Here is a 24242-nt window from a genome sequence, read left to right as displayed (position 1 = left end):
ACCTTCATGTACATCTTTGCCCATTTCTGATTGGCCAGAAGGTCCTCAGTGAGAGCATGAACACACAGAAGCCTGAAAAATAAGCAATCCACAACAACATAGCCATAGAATCGCATTTAATTCTGGGTTAAGAAGACTTTAAAGAACCCCACTTGCTAGACATTCACACAAAGGGCAATAACAGGAAGGAAAAGTGTAAAGACTCAAATGAAAAATAAACTGACTTGGAGAGAATCTGGACACTTTTATACTTCAGGTTTGCTTTTGTATTTATTTCTTACAAAATGGACTTTGATCCTAGCATTTTATTAATTGTTTTTAATCCAAACCTTGGCATATTTGGTGATATTGTCTCAAATTTTATTTGCCAATTAGAAATGTCTGCTTGTGGCTGATAATCATTATTGGAATTGGAACCTGTTGCACAAACAGGTTTGAGGATCTGATACTGAGTCAAATGTGATTTTCAAGGTAATCAGCGGACAAGGTTTCTCTCAGTATGTCACAGTCACATCGACTCATACAGCTTTCTACCCATAGCCACAATTTACACTGAGTGCACATCTTCAACTGTAACTGACCAAAACATGACTTGTGGACTGAGACATGAATTGGACCTTAATTGCTTTTTTCATTAAAAAAAGTCTTATGTTTCAACCATGCACTAAAAGGGACGCAGTGCTATACTTTTGACATTACATGCTATAAGCTGGTTCATATCCCTTCTCAAGGAGCTGGACTTCTACATAAAAATATGGAATTTACAGGATTTTCCTGATAAGCTGAGGGACCTTACAAAAGAAAGAGCTTAAAGAAGCAGTTTCCTTAAAATGGTGGCTTTTGGTGACTGTAGCATCAAGTTCATCTGTTCTTTGGTGGAAAACCCACTTGTCCAGACTAAAACAGGCATATTTACAACTTTAGGTGACTGGTGAAAACTGAAAAAGATGCCCAATTGCTATATCCTGTACATTGACATGCATACATTCTTTGATTACAAAGATGTTTCTAATGATAGGAGTCTAAATGACATTATCAAACTGCAGTATTTACTATGGATTTTATTCATCTCAAATTCCGTTTCTTAGCATAATCTTTACTTAGTACAATTTTGATTTCTGAACTTCTTTAAGCAGAGCTCATAACAACAGGGCAACTCAGAGGCCTTTGCTGACAACTCAGGGAAAGGTTTTTTCATAAGTTTGTCATTTACTGTCTGTTCATTGAATCTGTCACTTGGATGAACAGGGGTTCACTCCTTCACACTCTACTTTGGGTTTAAGGAAATTCTGTAAAAGTGTTCCTCAGCTTTGACAGTTCTGTCACCTCTCAGGGTGGATGGAACCGTGAATGGGAAGGGAAACGCAAATAAACATGACCTTGCACAGGCTTATGAACCACTTCACAGTGGAATTCCTGACAAGGGGACATTTTGGCTTGATTTCAGGGGGCAAAACCTTATACATTTGTTTGAGCCGGGGATGTCTGAGCAAAAAAGGTCACAATAAATACAATGACATGCAGCATTGATGCTTTCTGGCATGAATGACTTTTCAAATATACAACTTGTGATGTGACATGCTAAAGAGAAACCCTATCCGTTTGTATTGTTAACATTAAAAAGCTCACACTACCCCAGAAAAATAGAAATTTTCACTCATACCAATGACATTCAACATTCAAGTGCCAGTGTTTTTTTCCACCGTCTTTTGGTCAAGTCACTTTTTTTTTTTTTAAATATCAACTTTTGTATTAGGCTTATAAAAATAAATATTTCTCAAATGCTTGATAAATTACACAAACTAGCAGCGAAAGTAGACTAGACTAGAGAACTCTGTGTGCAAACCGCTGAATCCTGTGGTTGCGTTTTAATTCCACCTGGTCCCCAAAAACTAGTTTCATATCTGGAAGAACCTCTCCTACTACACACACTAACTTAACTCACTCACTCACTCACTCACCCACTCACTCACTCATACAAATGCGGAGAATTCTTTCTGACAACTGACTGCAACACAAACACCCAGTCATGCATAACCTCAGAGGTTTTGAAGGACCTGTGCTACCAAAGAAACTGTGAAACCACAAAATAAGTAACTTGACGCATTTTCTGTAAAACTTTCCACTAACAGGAGGCCTGCAGGCCGCAGCAATGGGAGCATAGCACCATTGATAATTCACTGATAACTGGAACGCTCCTTTCGGTGAGTTAGTTACTGAAGTGATGCAGTCTGTTTTTCTGTTGCCATGGTATTTAAGTGTAACCACTACACCTTCACTTTCAGCTCTACTGGGGCTGGGTAGCTTGAATTTAAGGCATCAAAAGGTACTGACAACACTATGAAAACAAAGATGTAAGTGCTGGATTCTTTAATCAAGGAAACAATGGCCACTAAGGTTTACACAACAGGGGGTATCAGGCATAAATAGACCCACATGAGAAAGAATAAAAAACAAAACAAAAACAAGAGTTTAAAGCTATACCTGCTACTCTCATGCCGCACTTAAAACACAGCAGTGCTTACTTGAAGTTTAACAGGATACTAATCTATATAATCAGATTCCATATGTGCATAAAGAATCTATCAATGCAGCTAGACTCGAACTCCAACCCCACTCATGCAACTCATGGTGCAGGCCGATAGATGGGAGGAAGGCAAAGGCACAGAGCAGGTATCTGCTGGCTACAGATTCACAAGGAACATTGTGGTCATTACCAGAGTGTGCTGTCAAACGGTTAGATGATGGTTCTTGCGACTGACAGAATGCCAACCTCCTAACAAAGATAAATGCAGAGATGTAAAAGTACAAGATTTGCTGATTTCAAAATCTATACATGTTGTTGTGTTGGCATTTACTATGTTAGCGGGGATGAGATGGGGCGGTTTTCTTTTTCATATTGCTGGAAAAAAAAAATCGTGACGCCTACTTGATGGTGTAATTTCGGTATAATGACGAGATGGAATGGGAGTCATAAGTTTCATGTCAATCCATTCCAAAATCTGTAGAGATATTTATGTGTGGGACCAAGTCCAGAGAGGAACGCGCTGATTTTCCCCCATCAAATTTCATGATGACACACATACGCCTAAATTTGCTGGTTGGGTTTTATGGTTCCCTAACAGACCAGCTGACTAGTAGCTAAAGATCATCAAAATCATCATTTTAACAAGTGCTAGTCAAGAAACTACTTAAAAACCTCAGCACTGAAAACAAACTTCAAACCGGCACCAGGTCAATCACCTCTGGAATTCCTCAGACTGCAGCAATGTGTCCCTGAATTGCGTTCGATTCCATTTATGACACTGAAAGCAAAAGGAACCACACAAAAGCGGCATCTTTGTTGTTAATGCACAACATTAGGGGTGGACATTTTTTTCTGCTTTAGGTCAATGACCGTGGTGATGTTACCTTCATACCTTCTGTTAACATAAAAAAGGAAAGAAATCTCGTTTTGTATTCTGTTTGAAAGAAACACCAAGCCTTAACTTATACTTCATTAAATTAGTAATTTCAAGGCACCATGCACGTGTCAGAGTTTGGGTTTGTTTTGTGATTCACATTAAGCACAGATTAAGGGACCTAAAAATGCCCTGAAATAAACTCATCTGGAAAATGCAGTGACAGCAACGTGAGAGCAAGCTACGAGTTATTGATCTCTTCCTCCGACATAAGAACGGTGCCCAGAAGGGGCATTTTGTCTAAATGGGAAGGGGCACAGTGGTATCTAAGTGTTTTTTCGAACACAGTTCAATAAACATCAGACAGACATATTCTGTCTGATCTAGAGAATGACATACAGACATTGCATATTTATGTGCATACTTTGAACAACACTAATTGACAAGACTGTTCTACAAACAATATAAAGTGAGGTAAACTGAAGTTTTTCCTTTCCTGACACCCTCATTGAAACACTGAAATCTGAAATTACCTAAATTGTAAAGTACTGTCAGTCAAAAAATGCTAGGATTATCAAGATCAGTAACTTTATCAACAGCTGTGTGATGTTCCCTGTGTACTCAGAAAATAGATAGGGGCCCAAGTGCCTATCACATCTCAATCTCTTACATATCCTGCATAAAGGTTCGTTTCATTTAGGCAGCAAAAGTGTCAATTTTACATGCTTAATAACATCATGAAAGTGACAGGCTTATTTAGCTTCACACAAAGTTCAAGGATGGAAAAATCATTAAACTCAAGTTAAAAAAGGCAACAATATCCTATCTATGTTGCAGCCCATTAACTGTTGCACTCTGGAAACTAATAGCTGGGAATGTCATCAGGTACCTGTTGGCTGAAGGTTATGGGCTCTTACTGTGAGTGCATAAATAAAACCAAACAGATCACACAAACTACCAAAAAGACAGACAATAAAAACATAAATTAAAAAAACCCTACACGTTAAGGTGTCCCCTTTTACTTTAGAAAGTGCAAATAAAGTTCAGTGAGTTCAGCTGTTGAAGCAAATTTTAAGTCCTCCCAAAATTGATTGTCATTTGCAATTTAAACCCAATGTCCTGTTAGTTCATTACCCTCAGCTGATTCCTTCATACCCCAGTGTGTCATTTATAGTCATTTATAAAAGAAAAAAAAAAGCTAAATGTGCAAAGATCTATTGGGACACAACATCAGCACAGGTTTGATGGCGCTTGCAGTGGTTAAGCCTGTGTCCAATGGCCTGTTACCATGAGGATTATGTAACACTTCTAACAGTTGGAAGAAATTATTCATAATCTGCATGCAAAGCTTTCTTTGTGAGTGAATGTTGTGAAGACACTACTGGGAGCAGTTGCACATTGCAATGTGATGCTTTTTTTCCTTCAATTATCCATTGATGCTCAAGATCGTCCCTATCAATTGACTCCACGAGTTAACAACAATAGGGTTAACCAGAAAGAGTGACTATGCAGTGCATCATTTAACTAATTTCCCCCATCATAAATCAAGATGCTACATTTGTACTATTGTAGTGAGCTGTGTTAAGACATTCTAAATCGCACACTTTTTAGAGCGGCTTCCTATTTCTCATTCTTTGCTTTTATTTAACACAATGTTCTGGGACCTTCATTCTCTCTGGATCTCAGGGATATACCTGACCTGAATATGACATTCATCTTAAATAGTTAAAAAAACACTAATAAATAAAATCATAGAATATGGGAAATATGTACTAACATAACCAACATATGCTGTAGAATTATGTGTATTGGCTTGGCATTGTAAAATCCTTGACCAAAAAACAACACTTGCATGTTTTTTTGTCTTGGTCCAGCCAGTGGGCAATTTGAGAAAAATCAACCATGTCAAACATTTTTTCATATATGTGTGGACAAATACTTGGTGGAAAATTAGTTCATTAAAAAATAAATACGCTATCTCGTGAGCTGCTGTCAAATTGCCCACTGAACTAATCTCACCAGACACTGTCTAGTCCAACATTGATTTTCTTCACATCAATTCTTCACAATTGTTCTCAGTGTAGATTCTTCTCTTTCTGTTTGAAGAACAGCTGAAGCATCTACATGGATTCTGTTTATTTTACTTGTGTAAACAAAATGAATCAAGCCCATAATATGACAAGTATCCCTAAAAATTTGCAACAGACCATTTTGGGCTCCTGCTGCTGCTGACAGATATAGTTAATAATTGGACCTCAACCACTGTTGAGTTCCATTAAATAGGTTCAATTAGGGATGAATCAGGGACATTTTGGGTGCAGGGCTGAGCATAGTCTAGTTCCACAGCAGGGCCAAGTTGGGCTAACCTTAGCTTGGGCATTTAAAATCTATTCTGGGATGTAACTGTAACAGTGACCCTAGCATTTATCTTGCTGTTGTCTTTTCTTTCCATCACAAAGATCTTATCACTTAGTTGAAGTGCTGCAAAACAAACGATTAACTCATAACTGCAACACACGCCGAACACAGAATGTCCTTGAGTGGGACAATATGGGGTGGGGGTGGGGGCATTTTTCACAATTAGAGGGTGGCCGACTATCAGTATTTTCAAAAATTAATTTAGGTATTCATCATGTTTCGGGTCTTTTGCAACATAATTTATTTGCAGGAAATTTGTGAATTCATGTGCATTCTTGCAAGATCGGAAGAGGCTTCCATAAAATCCAACCAGATTATTTTGGAACAAAATCTTGCCACTGTATTATGTTGCAAATGAAACCCATTCTCAAAAAATAATTGCATATCAAGAGGTGCAGGAACAATTTGCGTAAATGTCTCGGTCAAGTCATACCCTTTCCATTCTGGTCTTGTCAGATGGATGGAGCTATAAGTGCACAAAGCTACTCCTTGCAGAAACCCTGGCAGCCCCTGCTGTGAAACAGGTAAGGCTAGATCAGCCCATTATTTGCTTGTATCCCTGACCTCAATATATCAAGACACCCCCTCAGAAAAAAATACTGGAATTACTCAATTTTTTTTAGAGAAAACTCTTCGTATAACTCTCCAGGATAGAGTGAGCGAGAAATTTTGAACTCTTAGCCTTTTAGTTGTGTTATCCCTTGAAAGAAGTTTTTGGCAAACAAGGGTTTCATTGTTTATGGTGGAGGCAGAGCTGGTTTCCCAGAGCCCATGCTGACACTAAGGGTCCGTAAAATAGGCAGATATCCAGCAGCAGCCAAATAGTAGCTTTCAATTTGGAACCACACTAATTCTGGTTGAAATCATCCATTCAAAACAGAAGGGAGAACAGATCAACCCATTTCACTTTAATTGTGGCGTCAAAATTAGACAACTGTGAGTGAACAGTAAATGTGGACGAATCAGAATCACAACGTGGCTGCTGCTGCACAGCTCAGAGGCCCTACTGTCACAAAAAGACCCAGCGGTAAGTGACCAGTTGGCTTTGAGGAATCCGGCCATTAGCTCAAACTAGAGCTATAGTTTTGACTTACAAGTCAATGAGAAGAACAGTTTCTCAAAAGCATAAAACCGCAACTGAATCTTTACACAGAAGCAAAGGGATTTCTTTTTGATTTTGTTACAAACGAGCTTCTTTCCTTTTTTGAATCTTTTTTACCGCGTGTGGAGAAAAAAAGGACCCACGGTTGGTGTGGTATTATGCTTTTGGAAACCAGCTAATCAGAGACCAATAGACTCCAGTAGACAGATAAGGAAATGCTTTGATTGGCCTCATTGCCATTTTTGTTTCTTTTTTGTTGTTGTTCCTTTTTTTGCCAAGGTTTGATTTAGTTCAAGCCTACATTGTTTCCTTCCAAATAGTGATAAAGAAAACGTGTTTGAACCCATACATGACATTGAATATACAATTCAGTTACAAATGGCCAATACTTCTAGCCAGTTACATATCATGGCAATAAAATAACAGAAATAAGAGACAATGTTTGAATTCTTGAAGGCACAGTACAGAAAAAAAATAATCCTCCTTTATGCTTTGTTTAAAAAAAAAAAAAAAAAAATCCTTTCTGCAGTTGTGAGGAACAACTACATGGATTGGGTTTTGTATTTTGTCCAGCCCATCTGTTACATTAGATGCCTTTCTCAAATCATGGTCAATCAGTACCTCAAATTGATTTTAGAAATGTGGGATAAAATAGAAATAAAAGAAACAATTATTGTGGCCTCTCATGCATATCTGTCAAATAAGTAAAATAGTCCTCAGCCAATTTCCATTCTTTCCCCCTATCTCTGCACTATTATTTTGGAAAAGGTTGTGGCCGGTGATTTGCAGCATGGCCATGCATTAAATACAAAAATGACATGCAAGGGTACACAGGAAGCCTGGCTGACTTTAGGTGAGTGTAGCCAAAAACACAATGAAGCCAAAAATTAAATAGTTTTAAGTGGAAAAACAAAACAGATTTCCCCATGTAATCAACAATACACTGTACACACTGGTGTCTATCCAACCCTGGGGAGTTGTAGAAGCTTAATTTTAGTTGATGCTTGGACACTTCTAAAAGAAGGGAAACCACTTGAAGCACAGGGGACCACAATATTCTGCTAGCAGAAAGCTAGTATATCTGTGGCTATAAAGTGAAAAATTCAAAACAGAGGAAACCCCTATTATGTAGTCTATTGTGACGAACTAGAAAAAAGGAGGGGGGGAAATGTAAAGATCAAGGAAGGAATGGAAAGCACTAACATGTCAGGACAAATTAAAAGATTTGAAGTGCACATACCAGGGTTGAACAAGAGCAATATAAATGAGTATAAATAGTTTCATAGCATGCATGGAGGTTCTTAGGATTGATGGGAAGTAAAGAAACAGATAGGGTACAGCTGACAGTGCTGAGAAAGGAAGCAAGGTAAGAAAAGATGAAAGAGGATTGGGGAGGAGGGTGTAAGGGAGTGCCTAATTGCCCCACCAGTCAACTTGAGAATGAGAGTAGTTGCCTCCATAGCCGTCACTGGTGTAGAAGTTACCAAATCCACCTGAGAGGAATCACAGAGGAAGGAGATTAAAAAAAACAAAAAACTGAAGGTGTTCGGTGGACCCACACCAAGCTCAGCTCAAAAACTTTTGGTGAGACTTCAGGCACTTAAAAACCCAGTACTATTTCAGAGAAACTAGTGTTTTGTCATTAGTACTTTCACAAAAAAATATAAATTTCATACAGGAAAAAGGAAATCTATTCGGAATAAGATGTATTTTTCAATGCTTTTCAGGACACGAATAAACCTTTCAATAATGTCTGGCAGTGAAATAATGGTCTTAAATGCAGCAGTATAAAAGTAATATCTTGAGTGACAATCCCCACCTCATTAAGCAAACACCAGCCATTGGTCAACTATGAAATGTAAAATCTGCAGATTTGTGAAAAGCAGTATGTCTACATGCAGCAAGTGGAAATAGTTTATATTTTTTCCAAAACTCCAGTCTACAGATGTCAACAGTTCAGCATGTTTTAATGACTCATAGGTCTCAGTATATGCCAGTTTCAAATCTTAAATATAGCTGATCAAAATCTTCATACGCAAATGGTGTTTTTAAAAAATAGAGAGGAAGTTAACATGAGCTAAAGGTTTCATGTTTTACTCACTTCCACATTCCTTCAATTCACCTTTAAGTGGAGGAGAATGCATATGAAAAGTATTACCAATGAATCTATTGAGATATTTACTTTCAACCATTCATATGAACCTTGGAAGGAAAAAGAAATAAATAAAAAGTTAAAGATGATTATTATTTTGCTTATCCATCTAGTCACTACAGAATCATTTCATCCACTGAGATAACTATAGACATGTTGCTAGAGTTTGACCTGTTGTGATGTTGACTCATGGTTCTCATTTGATAGATGAGTAATTTCACTAAAAAGAGGCCTTGGTAGAAATGCTGGTACCATAATTTAAAAACTTTAAATATAAATTCCTCCCAGGACTTGTTTCTCACCTCCTCCAAAGCCACGGTTCCCTCCATGTCCTGCTTGGTTGCGACCTCCTCGTACAAAGCCTCCAGCATTGCTTCCGGCAGCTGTCTGGCGATAGTCTCGGGCTCCAAAGCCACCAGCAAATCTAGCAGTAAAGTGAAATGTAAAGTGAATTTTTTGTGCATTTGAATTAAGGCATTTCTGGGTTAAAAATAACAAACAAGAAAACACAAACAAAATGAAAGATATCCTCCAAATTAGCTTATTTCAATTAGAAAAACAAACAACCAAAACTTCACTCTCTTCAAAGAATTTTCTCTATAAGGTTCAATAAAGTATAGCTTATCTTGAATAAATCCAGAATCTAAATTTAAAGTTAGTGCTGGATACAAGATGTCAAAAAGTCAATTTGAGCTTATGTACACAAGCAATTATGTTATAAAAGTGAATTTCCTCATATGACAATATGGCAATTTTAAATGGTTAAGAGGGGAGGGTTTATGTGGACCTCTTGGACCGTCCTCTGTTGCTGCTCTTATGCTGGTGTTCATAAGCAAGGCTCTCAAGCCAGGAGGGCACTTCCTGTTTGGCTTCTACCAGAATGTCCAGCAGATCTTTAGTGATGTTCCCGTTCTTATCATTGAAGAAAGATGTGGCCAGCCCTGGAAGAAACAAACCAAAAAAAAACCAAACAAACATACATTTCAAAATATATACTCTTGGGTTGAAGATAAAAAAAAATGTATAAAATTTGTATTGTGAAAAATCATATGAAGAAACCATTTTTTGAGAGTTGCTCTTTCTTTCAAATATTTAATCACATGCAGTATCAGTTCTTTAGCTTACCCAGGTTTCCTACTCGTCCTGTACGTCCAATGCGGTGGACATACTCTTCAATGTCACTGGGCAGGTCAAAGTTAATGACATGTTTCACATTGGAGATGTCTAAACCACGAGCTGCAACCTGAGGATGTATCACAAAAGAATAAAAAAGTTGAGCGTTTAGTATGTCATGTATGGCAACAGTTACCTGATTGTTAAGTTTTGATCACAATATTGTATATTAGGTTTACTGACAGCTGTAGCCACCAGAATGGGACATTTTCCTGATCTGAACTGGCTCAGGGCCTCTTCCCGATCTCTCTGGGAGCGATCACCATGGATACTGGTGCAAGCGTAGCCTTCCCGATACAAGAAGTCCTCCAAGGCATCTGCACCTTTTTTCGTCTCCACAAAAACCAGAGTCAGTGAGTCCTTTCCTAGTGAATAGAGAGAAAAATGCTTGATGTAAATCATGATAGTATCAAGGCTGGTAAATAAATATGTAAAGATGGTTTCAATATTTATGAATGCTGAGTAGTTCAGAGACAGCATCCTTCAGACATTCAAATTTCTGTTTTTTTTTATTGATCTGGATCTATGGTCTGTACATTTCAATCTGAGTAATGGAAAAACACTGTGAAAAGTCAGGATTACCAAAACACTCAGTGCAAGACAGGGACAGAGTTCAATCTTCAATTTGGTGTTTATTTATCACAGTTGCTCTGATCATAATTAATGGACCAGATGAAACTACAATCCATGAGGGTAGCTGATGACATGGCAAAAAGAAAGTTTCAGATTTTCTTTCCTACATGGATTGTGATACAAAAGGTCTGTGTATTGAGAAATTAGCAAAACCCCAACTGGCAAAACTGCTCACAATTTTCAAATGAGACAAAATTGAACTGAAATGATTATCAGAATACTCGGATGCCTTATTGAAAAAAAGATATACATCATGTGTGAGAACCCTGGGCATCATTTAACCTAACAGTTCAAAATAAAATAAAAATCACTTGGAAAACAGGAACAAAATCAGCCCATTTTATTAAATGATGAATAACACACTCATAGAAAAATGTTTGCAACTTATTTAGAATAACATTTAAACCAAATTTGATTCTGACCAAAAACTTCAACTTGATTATAGCTCTCACACGCGCACACGCACACGCACACGCACACACGCACATGCACGCTTTCCCAAAATGTAGGTACCCCTCACACTTCGACATTAAAACCAACATATGTGAAATCACAAATTCATTTGTGAATTCTACTATCTGACCTGCTTATCATCAATTATACAATCTGATGGAAAGATGTAAAAAATACAAACCCAGATGAGGGGTTTCACTCTCACTGAGTTCTGAGCAAAGTGTCAAAACGTCTTCTCTGTAGGCATCTGCAGGCATCTGCCATTTTTTTTACATCTATAGGACTACTTGGGATTGAAATACCAATAATAAATAATCAAAATCCATGCCAAATTTCCTGCAATAAGCATTATTGATATTTAACAACACCAAACTGCAAAAGATCAAAGAAGCACTCCCCAATGTCCAGAAAGTTACAAATTTTGAAAATGTTTTACAGAATGACGAGGATATTTTTAAGGATTAAATCGTATTCATTATGTCAGATTGGATATGTTGGTAAGATTTTTTTTTTTTACTTTTCTCAGAATCTCAAGTGAATTAAATATATATCAAAATGATATATCAAAAATATATCAAAAAAATTAACAATGGTTGGACAATATTTGCGAGACAAAATTTGCAAACAGCTCCATGACTCAGCTTTAAAATAATACATTTTGAGGTTTAACCATGAATTAAGTGCAGTGTAGAGTGTAATGAGTGGCAAGGAGAACAGGGTGGGAGAAATAACTAGCAGAATAGTGTTTTCAGCTACTGTGACAAGAGCCACTGATGGAAAGAGTTTGGTCAGAATTCTATTGTTCTGAGGGCATACAGCACAAAAATAGTGGGGTTACAAAGTGAAGAGCTCATATTTTATCTATTTGTTTGTTGCATAGACATAGCATTGCTAAATGCTACATAGCATTTGAATTGCTCAGCTGCAGTTTGTCAGAAGAAGCAATATCTGTAGCATTCTCTTTAGAAATTTGATATAAAAATGAAATTCTATTGAGTTCTAATTATTTATCTGTAATATCTAAAAAGCTATCAACACTGAGGGAAGTTCATCTGATGCTGCCCAATGGGACTACCAAAAGTTCATGAAAACTTCACTTCAAGGTGTCACGGAACATTCTGTCATTTCTACATTATGACAGCAACATCACAGAAGGCTATCCTTCTCATTTTGGCCAACTATAATTGAACTTACTCAAATCTGACAGAAATGTAATAAATACTTGTGGTATGTAAAAGTTTATATCGAAGTTACTGCGACAATGAGGAAGTATACTGCAAAAGATTAACAAAAATAAATCTTAATTATATACAAGTGCTATCATTTAAATGATCATCCCCTAAGTTGAATAATGCTTAAGCATGGACTGGGAGGGGATGATAAGGAGGGTTGACGTCCTTTGGAACTACGTAATAATAATTACGCTGCTACTGTTACAGCATCGTGGTAAAAATATGACCAGAGTCTTTCCATTAAGTGTTTGGGTCAGGTGTGAAACTACAGCAACATATTGTAAACAAAAATGCCTTGAACAAAAAAAAAATACGATAACAGGTATGTTTGATTTACACCAAGCAGACCTGACTCAGATAACAGAACCAGAAATAATATTATCCATTCACAGAGAACAGCTTTGGAGGCAAGCAAACATATAAAAAAAATATGGGATGACAGATGGTTATTTTGTCAGTGAACATCTTACCAGGTTTCTCTATGTTGTCTCCAGTATTGTCCTGAACTTCGCTGGGGATGACTTGGGATAAAATCACACCAAACCATAGACATGTTTACTATACTCACTCACCAGTACAAAACCTGCTAATAATATTTCATGCCTCTAAATGAATAAATGTTTCACAGCCACTCTTCTTGGGCCAGCAACAAAAGAGAACATTTCTTGAACACTCACCATTTTTAAAATGAAAACTGAAGGAATGGAAATCATTTTTTTTTTTTGGAATGTTGATAACTATAGTTGGTGGTGAGAATGGCATATCTTAGCATGACATAGGACATGGTCATATTCCCTTGCAGAGACCAGATGTCCAGTTGAACATTTTTGATAATGCAAAGCTACATGTTAACAGAAAGAGGATAAACTGACTGTTGAATTTAGTTAAAAGAGGCCCTCTAACACAGCACATTGTCATCAGGAACCTTTGGAAAAAATGACAGAACTACAGTATTTCTTGTTTACTGCAACAGCTGTTTGAACAACTGAAAATAATAAACATCAATTGCAGAGTGAACTCCATTAATTACCGTAGTAATTTCATGGGTGTGTTTCTGTGTGTGTGTATATATATATATATATATATATATATATATATATATATATATATATATATAAAATAAACACATTCAACCATAATGTGTATAATTAGGACTCTCATCTATGGGGTACTCTGTAAAATTAGATGGCGAGTTAACTTCTTCATTCTTCTATCACTCGCATGTTAATGTTTTCTACACAACTATAAAGCCAAAAATTGACAATTGAAAGGTCTGCTCTAAGACAATGTTTTCCAACCTGATCCATTCTTAAACTCAAGTGCCGCTTTTACACTAGTCTGAACTAAACAAACTAGGGTCATAAAACTGCAATATTTATTATTCATATTTTATGTTTCAATTTAAAAAAACAATTGTAATATATATATATATATAAAATAGTATGATATCAATATGCACAAATCAAGTTTTGAAAGACTCGGGGCAAATAAAGCGACCTACAATTCCAACCAATATCCCCACCCCCCGCCTTCTGGTCTGAAAGATGCAACAATAAAAATTAAAAAATTTAAAAAAAAATGGGGAAATGAAATTGCAGCTGCTGTGTCTCTGTCTCTTTCTAAAAAAAATTTAAAATATTAGACACAGGCTCCAGCTCATGAATCTGTTGCATGCGGGATTGGAACACAACTGAAGGTCAATAATTAATTTTGTCTGTAAACTATCTCACCTGTAGCACTGAGCAGATCCAGAAGAAAAGACCTCTTATCACTCTCTTCAACCCACACAACCTTCTGGGTGATGTTCTCGGAGGTGGAACCTACTCTGCCTACTGCCAGGAAGATGTATTCATCCAGGAAATCCCTTGCAAGGATCTGCAGGGACAGCAGTACGTTGGTTCTTTCCGAAGACTTTGTTTTCGTTTTTCAGAAATAGTCTATAGATTTGGATACATTTTGAGATTTTCAGACATGGCGCATTTATGATGTGCTCACCATGTCATCACATCTCAGCTGCATTTTTCCAATTTTACTTTGTGCTACATTCATGAACATATCACATATCATAGATATACCTGGATTTCTTTAGGAAATGTTGCACTGAACATCATTGTTTGTCTGATGCCTTTATGAGGCATGGTGTCCTGTTCAACAATGCGGCGAATCTGTGGTTCAAAGCCCATGTCCAACATGCGATCAGCTTCATCCAGGACAAGGTACCTGGAGCAAGAACACACAAAGGAAGTGAAGGGGGTACCAGGCTTTAAAAATAACATCAATGTATGAAAAATATGACATTAAAAAATTACATTTAACTGGATCAGACAATATAACAAATCAATCATTGGGTCATGCTGTTTCTACTAGTAGTGCCATCATTCATCAGTAAGGTGTATACATCACATCAGCCCCTCTCCATGTCTTACTTGCAGTAGTCCAGTCCAATCTTGCCCCTCTCCATCATGTCCACCAGTCTACCAGGTGTAGCCACCAGCAGGTGGCAACCTCTCTCAAGATCTCTAATCTGCTGCCCAATGTCTGCTCCTCCATACACAACACAGGGACGTACTTTGGAGCGGTAGGAAAACTATATAGACAGAAAAATAACTGCAGCACTACAGCAGTATTCTAACATTTAGTAGAATTTTATGTCTTCAAAGGCATTAGGTGTATGTACCTTCCTGGCTTCATCATAGATCTGGAGTGCCAGTTCTCTGGTAGGGGCTAATACCAATGATATGGGGTACTGCTTACGACGGCCATACTTTCCATTCTCCTGTAACTCAATAATGGTTATAAGCAGCAGTTAGGAACCAGGAAAGTATATACCATGTAACAGTATCCCAGTAGATTCACAACAAAACAGAGATGGTAGGTAAAATATGCAGCATGCTGATGCTGAAACTGCCTCATGAGAAAAAACATGGTACAATATACAGGATTTGTAAAATCTGACAATATGTAGTCTGACACTTAAAGATAATTTAAAGTCATCAAATTGTAAAGCGCATTACACAGGAGGTTGCATTTTTCTCAGATTATACACTTACAAATGACCAACTGATTTTCCTGGCCCTAAAGTTTATTGGTCTACCTAATTAGTTTAAAATGAAAGTGCCCAAATTATTGATGTAAATCATATGTATTTTAGACTTTCAACTGAAAAATAAACTACTATCTAACAGTCTCTTTCTTACCTGACCAGAAGCTTTAGCTGCATTAAGAGCTTCTCCTGGTCCCTCAGTGTAAATCTGGCTAAGAATGGGCAATAGGAATGCTGCTGTCTTTCCAGAACCTGCAGACAAAAAATAACCTTATCCATCTTCACCAGAAAGCCATTCCATGGCAAAATATCAAGAGTCAATGTGCATAAAGCTTTTTTCAACAAGGCAGGATGCCAGGGATCATAGGGATGAGGTACAATGCAAAAAACCCTTTTTTTTAAATAGTAATTTACTCCTAGTAGAATAAAAAGAACTGAAAAAATGAATTACTATTTCTCCATTTTGTGACCCTGCATGATTCAGAAGTCCTGATTTACCTATATTTGAGAAACGCAATTGCATTTGTGTTAGACCTGCAGCGAGAGATTGAAACTGTTTCTGTAACACCTAATAAGAATTGATGCTGGTGAAAAAAATTGCAAATGTTTGAAAAAAAAAAATTACATATACACAATTCAATAGTTCATTTTATTAATATTATGATGTCTTGACAGAGATCGCTGAAGTGTGTTTGTTTCATTGGACAGTATGTACAGTCCTTACCTGTCTGTGCACAGGCCATGAGGTCTCGCTTGGACTTGACAATAGGAATGGCGTATTTCTGGACAGGGGTTGGTCTGGTGTAGCGACTCAGAGCAATGTTACCCATGATAATCTCACCCATGTCAACATCTTGAAACTACAACAGCAAACAGGTAAGAGTTTGACACCATTGACTAGTTATTTTCATTGATTTTCAGATAACGAAACTTACACTCTCAATGTGATGAGGGCAGTTCTGTCCTGTGGCTTCTACAGGAATATCATCATATTTCTCAAAATTAATCCCAGTATTGCTTCCGGAGAACAGCTCACTACAGGTGACAGAATTGGAAGAGAGAGCAGAATGTTTAGGGAAGATACTTAAAACAATAATTACTCTTATTCTTTGAGGAGATCCTGTGTTTCCAATTGGTATTAAGTGAAATAAATTGCTTGATCTTTTTAATAGACCCCACCAATTAATGATTAGTCTGTAGTACCACTTATTTTCCAACTGTATAGGAATAACATACATTTGGAATGATGTAAAACAATTTTTTTTTTATATTTATATTTTTATAAGCCAAAAAAACTGCATCTCATGTCTGATTGGTCTCTTTTCCCCTAAATTGTCCACATAAAAAACTAATCAATATCACAATAAGTCATTGTCACAGTCCCCCCACATGATTACCTTATAACAGCATGAAACTAGTCCTTTTATTATTTTTTTTACTACATCTAACGTGACCTGTAAAGACATTGACTTACTGCTCAAGGCGTTCATTACGAGGTGTTGGTTTGGACCAATCTCCATCATCTCTGGACTCCTCCACCCAGCGGCTATTTCCACCTCCTCCACCGCTTCCAAATCCACCATGCTCAAACCTGAGCCAAAGCAAAATGGTATTTTATCATGGATTTTGCATGAATGTGACTTTTCACATTTTAAATGGGAAATAATTAAAGCATTTGATATGACAAAAATTAAAATCAAATATCTCTCAAGCTCAGTCTTGATTCTTCAAAGACAAACTGCAGCTGGCATTTAAATAATGTACAATATTCAGTGGGAAATAACACTGGAGAATTGAGTTATCGCACAAATCTCTGATAGCCTGAGGTTGTTTAGGTACAGTGACAGATGGATAAAAAGCAGGAAAACATCCAAATGTAGTTGCATGTGCCATAAAATTAACATTCTAATTGATAGATGTAAACAGCTTAACGGTTAGGGTCTCTATTCTTAAGTGCTTGTGTTAAAGTAGTATTTGCCAATTTTTGATCAATTGTCCAAATTGCTTTTACTTATTTCAGACATTTAGTCACACATTATTTCTACTTTTTGCTGATTTTTTTTATTTCTTATTCTTCACCCTGAATTTGTCATGTTATCTTCATCATATACATTGTTCTATTGCAGTAGTGCACTACAGTTTGATTTTTTTCTACTGTATTCGATATTCTTTTCCATAGCCTAACAATAGCTTACAATTACTGGCCTCTCGCAACAAGCTAAATCCCATCAGCTTAACATTTATTTTGTGATTGCGACCATTTGCTTGTTCCAAACTCTGTCAAAACCCTAATTTAAATTTTGTTATTGCCACCAAGTTTTTCCCCGGTACTCACTTTCACTAACTTACTGCTGGTCCCCACTATTAGGTATTGAAGAAAATTAGGCCCGAGGTATCTACTCACCTCCCTCTATTAGCATTGCCTCGGTCATTGAAGAATGATGATTTTCCTCGGTTGTTGCCAAAACTGCTATAGGCATCCTTAGCTGTATTCCAACCACCTGCATCTGACAAGAGAACACAAGCACAAATTATATAAATGTAGTTACCTCAAGCAAGGAGGTTTGTCTGTTCAGATTCTGCTAAACTGAGTAAAGGGAGATGGCATGTGTTAAATATAAGTCAATACAACTGCAAATGTATAAAAAGAGAAAATCATACAACCATGTACAAAGTCTGGGCTTACAGTTTTGTGAATGCCCTTTTAGGTGATAATGCATTTACGAGAGCACAGAGACAATGACAGTCAGCTGGAATTTCAAAAGAAATAATATATGGCTGAGGTAATATGTAACTGTTCTGTTTGGAAATAAATTGTTTTAATAAGCGTTAGCAGATACAAATTGGCATTTGGAATTGTTTGGAATCAAGTAATAAATCATTTGGAATCAAGTTTGTTGGTTATACAGATGTAGGATTTTACAATTTTACAATGTATTGCTGACTGATTTCATTCAAAATCCAAAAACTGGATTCTTTCACCTTGAGGAAAATTTGATTTTATGTTTTCCAATGCTACTCAAACTAAAATGTCATTTTTTTCCCATTTTTTAAGTAACAGGGAAGGGGTCTCCTGTTTCTCATATTGAGAAAAAAAATTAATTTGAAGCGTTAAAAAGTGACCTCACCCTTATTTTCGTAGCCAACAAAGCCCATTGGCTGTGCTGGATTGATGGGGTTGAAGGCCCCGCCTCTGTTGCCACGGTAGCCACCTCCACCTATTCCACCTCGGCCCCGTTCCAAGCGAGGAGGGCCACGGTTGAAGGAATTACCACCTGTCATGCGATTGTCATGGTAGCCATTTACAAAGTTGCTGCGGCCCCCATCCCATCCGTCTGAAGAAGGGAACAATGATTAATCACATTTTAATTCTTCTGCTTGATGTAGTACATATCCACAGAGGTGATTTAATTTTTTTTTACAAATAAAATAAAAATCTTTTCAAATCTTGTAAAATGGAACTTGGTGGCATTTTATTGTGCTCAAAGCAAAAATTTGAGACAATTGCAAAACTCAACTGAAGTATGTATTGCAAAGTTTCGGGTGTAAGCTGGTAAAAAGAAAAAAAGAAGGTCCTACCTTCAATTATTTTTTTGATAAACAGAACAACAGGCTTCAGTTTTTTTGCTTTGAAATTTGTGTTTTGTGTTGAAATTTGGGGTAAACTGTCCTTGTCACACTAATGGGTCAGATAAGTACTTGACAGCAGTACAATTTGTATGAGTTCCTCCACAATATAATTTGTTTTAGATATGAGGTTCAACAGAAATAAGTCAACTGAGTGATGATTTAAATGCATATCTAAGATGACATGGAAAATAATGCAGATTTGAGAATGACAGAGATAGACTGTGTTAATATCAAATGATGCACAAAGACCCATATGAAAATAGTTGATCATAGTCAAAGCTGACTCTCAATGGCAGAATAGTTTTAGCTACATGTTACAAAAAACTATTGAGGGGGGGGGGGAAATATTCATAAAGATGAATTTGTGCATGCTGTACAGTCATCATTAAAAACAATTTTAAAGCCAGTATTCTCACTCAACACACATCAAGTATTTCACAAACAATTCCTATTCTATTCAATTGAACAGAACCTTAAGGGGGAACTCACAGTTAGCTGCAGGTGCCATTGTGTAGGCACCCTGTCGCCCAGCAGCAAATGCATTTCCTGCTAGAAAGAATGGGGAAAGAGTGGTGTATTTTTGTTAGAATAAAAGATTCATTTTATTAAAAAGATGCCCTGTGGAATTTGATCCATTGTACAGTAACAAGTTTAATGATCCTGCTGTGTTTTACACACACTGATGCAAACTAGGGCATGCCTGAACGTGCTGTGACACAAAAACAATAACTGACAGCAGTAAATTTCACAAGCAAAGGAAAGAAAAAAAAAAAAAAAAAAAAGGAAAAAAAAAAAAAAAACAACTCAGAAAGCTGCAAGCTAAAATATGAATGTAATTAATAGGGCTGGATGTATCTGTATATTTTAAAAATGTGTTACATTGTGTTAATGTGACAGTATGCCTCTACATATATTTTGCTGGTAAACTGTTTAGCAAAATTCTTTAATAATTATTATAAATGGTCCTTTGCTTCATTCATTTTTGAACTGTTTTCTTAAAATCACTGTGCTAGATGCACACATCTTTCACTGACATTTAATTTAAAGTGAAATCAAACTGCTGGTCATGTACTGAGGGTATAGTTATTTATTTGCATTATGTACTTGACTTTTATTTTTCTAAATCTGAGTATGTTATTATTTTTTTACCAGCCCTACTAACTGATTAAAATTTTGGTGAAGAAGGAAAGTCTTTCACGGAGTCACACATGGGCCTCCAGGACGCATACAAATTTTGGGGTTAATGAGACTAAGTAATATCTTGATGAATGACCATCACAATGAAGATTGAATTCTCACCATTTTTAGAAGCATCGTTGTTCCGTAAATGTGGGGGAATGTATCGCCCTGCAGATAGAGAAAGACATTGTCTGATGTCACCTCCAGAGTTTCTTTCCTTGCAACACTCAGAATTATATGGAGTATATTGAGTTGAATAAACTCAAAATAATGCCAAAAGGTCAAAGACCAAAGCAGTTCTAATTTTGATTTAAATGCGATATCTAGAGTTGTCATTGGACACTCCAGTGTTTCCTGTCAATTTGTTTGGCCCTAATATTTTTGTTGCTATGGTTTGTAATGACTGAATGGTCTTTGCACATCTACAAGCAAAATAAAACGAAAGCTTGTGACACTTTTAATTTAAAACATTTTTGTCTGCTTACTGTTGGTTCCTCCACCTTGTCCGTCTGCCCCAGTCAAGTCCAGGACAGCAAGCTGGAGGAACAAAGACGAGTCATCAGAAAAATGTGTACCGGTAGTCTGATTCTTCACTGAAAACAGTTGCTAACTATAACTCAAAGTATGGCCATTTCTTCAAAGCAAGGGAGTTCAATAAAGCTCGGTTCCTTTGCGTGCATCACCATTGTGCTGATCTTATATGAAACAATATCAACATGATATGACAATTGCAAAGAAAAAGGACCTTTTGGAACAAAAAAATGACCTTCATGAATCAATAAAGTTTATATACCAATATAGAGCCAACTATTTGTATTCAACAAAACAGTTTCACAATGATAAATATTAAAATACGGCTATTTTACATTATAACACGATACAGAACAACTGAGCAAGTCAAATAATTGAGTAGGTTGTTAAAAATACATTATCAGCAGGTACCAAGCTTCAGAAAAGGGTAGACGGTGATGTTTTGTCAAATGTCGGTTACCACTGTCAAAGTAACTAATGCCAACTTTTGGATTTACATATCGATGATAACTGATAGTAATGTTGCATTGTTTTTAAACAATTTCCCCAAATGTCTATCATGGCATTTTAAGAGGTTGTAATGTCAATTTTGTTTTGATTTAAAGAACAATATCGATTGCCAATGCATTGCATGTCGTACTAAGCTGTAAAAGTTGTCTGAAGTCTTTTGGTTTTAAATTGATGTCAGACAATGTCAGTTCTTATTTTTCATTAAACCATATCATGCAATGGACATTAGTTCTAGTTTGACAGCATTTACATGCAGCAGCGACAGCAGAATTTTTTTCTCCTACATATCAATATAGAACTAGAAAAATCTGCCTTGACAGAGTTCTATGCAACGTGTCACTGCCCCTGTTGTTAGGAAGCATTTATTAATATTACTCCATCATTTTCCACCTCATTATGAAAGACAGAGAAATAATGCGACCGTCACAACCTAAAATTTCTGAGAAAGCAGTCATTTTAACGGTAATACACATATGCATATACCCATGATGACAGTGGTTTGAGTGAGATGCACAGCTGGCAGCAATTCACAACCAAGATCAACATAGTGTTACAAGAGTGTTGGGTTTTTCTGAATAATGAATGTATCTCTAATTGCGTTATTCCATTTGTGTTGAATGATAAATGAAAATATCGCCCCCCCCTCCAAAAAAAACAAAAAAACCCTCAATCTGGGTCTGGTGTGAGTCTGCGTTTCAATGCAAGAGGGGCAAGAGGGTCTCCCCATTCTGGAAACCCCTCAAGCGCCGTTTTTCTGGCCCACCGAAATGTATCAATATAATATATATATTGTATGTGTATAGAGCAGTGGTGTGCGTTCAGGTAGTTTGAGAGCATTCATGCTACTGAACCAGTTCAAAAATAATAATTCACAACATACAGTACTTTTCTGTCGCTGTCTTAACTGTCTGACCAGCCAGGCGCAGCTAGATGGTTTTACCTACGTTGCTGATGACGCAGAAGAAAAGGGCATTTTAAAGCGCGACACAGTCTAGACAAACATTGGAACTGTGCAATTCTGTGTGTTTTCAGACAGCGAGTGGGCAAAGCTGCCAAATGCAGTATTGTTAGCGTGTCAGTCCCGTTTGCTTCAGCAACGCAAACCACCATTTTATTATGGTATCAAGCTGCAAGACAAACGCAGCGCCGATGCTAGTTGACGGGTTCGCTTCATATGTTTACATGGGAGAGCCGACGGAACCGCTGTCTCTATCATCGCATCATCTAACTCCTGTTTATCACAATAAACACTAAGAGGCCATGCTAAATTAGACTTCCCACTTAAGCCCCACACATTATATTTTCACATCTTTTATGTCGCACTACTGGCTATATTGACATAAACGAGAGGCGGGGGCAAGACACAGTTGGCTCGTCCCGCAGCAATGAGAGCGCACCCAACGCTAGCTAGCGCGATAGCATCTCGTTAGCGATGTTTTAGGCTAGCCGGCAAGCTAACGTCGCTGTAACACTTTCCACTACCTTATGCAGCAAGCAAAATATAAAGTGTCTTACCTGCTGTTCTAGACCGTGGACATTCTCGACGGACACATGACTCATAACTATAGAATATGGGGGGAAAATGGTGTCGTTGAGAAAAGGACCTCTTTGTTTGCCTGGTTCGATGTAATGTTATTTCTCCTTTGCCGTGTCCCTTGATACGGCAAATAGCAATTCTTTCACTAGCTTTTCCGTTGTCCTTTAGTCAGCTAAACGTTGTTTTTTTTAAGTGACTTTAAATTCCTGTATTCAGGCTGCAAAGGTGCTACTTGATGCAAACTCAGCTGATGTCGATTTATCTAAAGCTGGAGCAGAGCTATAGCAGTAAAGCGTGCTCAAACAAAATGGGAAAAACATCCGGTAATAATAAAATAAAAGTCTGTTTTGAAACATGTCAAATTAAAATCTTTTAAACACAAAATTCATTGCTGTCCGTGTTTGTATATATTCTAGAATTGTGTTTTTATATAATGAGGGGAGAGAAAAAGACAAATGCACAAAATAACAGAAAGTACAACAATGTTATTTAATTAAATCCACCGATCATACCATCGGTTTTCACGCAGTTCAGGGATTTTCACTTTAGATTAAATTAACAAATTCCAAATAACATTACGAAAAAAAGTGATGAACAAATTTTTGATCCGGATTTCACTTAATATCAGGAAATGATAAACCCGGAAAGCTGTCTTGTATTAAAGGAAGCCTGATATTCGAGACGTTATCAACCCAACTCGAGATGGGATTACCTTTTGTCTACGATATTCTCTTTGTACAGTCAAAACGACATAACTTCAGTGACAGTCCAAAACCTACTCACATGCTATGTCCTTCGCCTCACTTTTGTGTTCTCTCTTGCTTCATCTATTTAAGGCAATATAGGTTAAAGGGACGATTCAATTTACAATGAATATGTGATTATCTGCTCGGCCCTACACACATGGAGGGATGGGTGACATTTCTTAACCCAACAGCTTATTCCCTGAACTGAATACAGAAATGACGTAGCAACAGTCTGCTCAGAAAACTGTAGTTTGATATTGGAAACGGAATCGGTTTAAAATATTTGGTGACTTATTTCAGGTGATCCAAAATTTGTGTTGTTTTATTTCGATTAATTGAACGCCACTGAAATACAGTTGTTGCGTTGACAGGTTGTTATCGTTGTCCTAAAAAATTGCATTTTTAAAAATACTCTTGGGTACTTGGGTCTTACATATATCTGCAGGTTATTATCAGCTCTATTACTGTGTAACTTTCCAGCCTAATTTTGTCATGTGGTGAC

General features: G+C 37.0%; 1 protein-coding gene across 5 annotated transcripts; it reads right to left on the bottom strand.

Moving 5' to 3' along the window:
- Positions 1-5720: 5720 nt before the first annotated feature.
- LOC147233437 (ATP-dependent RNA helicase DDX3X-like) lies at positions 5721-23302 on the bottom strand. Of its 5 annotated transcripts, none has more exons than XM_086148268.1 (20): positions 22973-23302; positions 20902-20953; positions 20537-20584; positions 19727-19786; positions 18736-18942; positions 18012-18114; positions 17082-17198; positions 16543-16642; positions 16332-16467; positions 15762-15859; positions 15242-15340; positions 14991-15151; positions 14640-14784; positions 14295-14439; positions 13035-13085; positions 10430-10611; positions 10199-10316; positions 9861-10014; positions 9376-9497; positions 5721-8414 (listed from the first exon to the last, which is right to left on the bottom strand). In XM_086148268.1, the coding sequence occupies exons 1-20, from the start codon at positions 23015-23017 to the stop codon at positions 8335-8337; spliced, it is 2223 nt and encodes a 740-aa protein (XP_086004394.1). In that variant the 5' UTR covers positions 23018-23302; the 3' UTR covers positions 5721-8334. The 5 variants fall into 5 exon arrangements, with proteins under 5 accessions (XP_086004394.1, XP_086004396.1, XP_086004395.1 ...); XM_086148270.1 differs by having other exon boundaries at positions 18012-18108; XM_086148269.1 differs by having other exon boundaries at positions 19727-19783.
- Positions 23303-24242: the final 940 nt, after the last annotated feature.

Source organism: Fistularia commersonii, chromosome 6, assembly GCF_037954325.1.
Source record: "Fistularia commersonii isolate RoL2024-O1a breed Wild chromosome 6, RoL_Fcom_v1.0, whole genome shotgun sequence".
Taxonomy (NCBI): Eukaryota; Metazoa; Chordata; class Actinopteri; order Syngnathiformes; family Fistulariidae; genus Fistularia; species Fistularia commersonii.
Note: the sequence above shows the minus strand (reverse complement) of the source record. Positions and strands in the feature narration are given on the sequence as shown.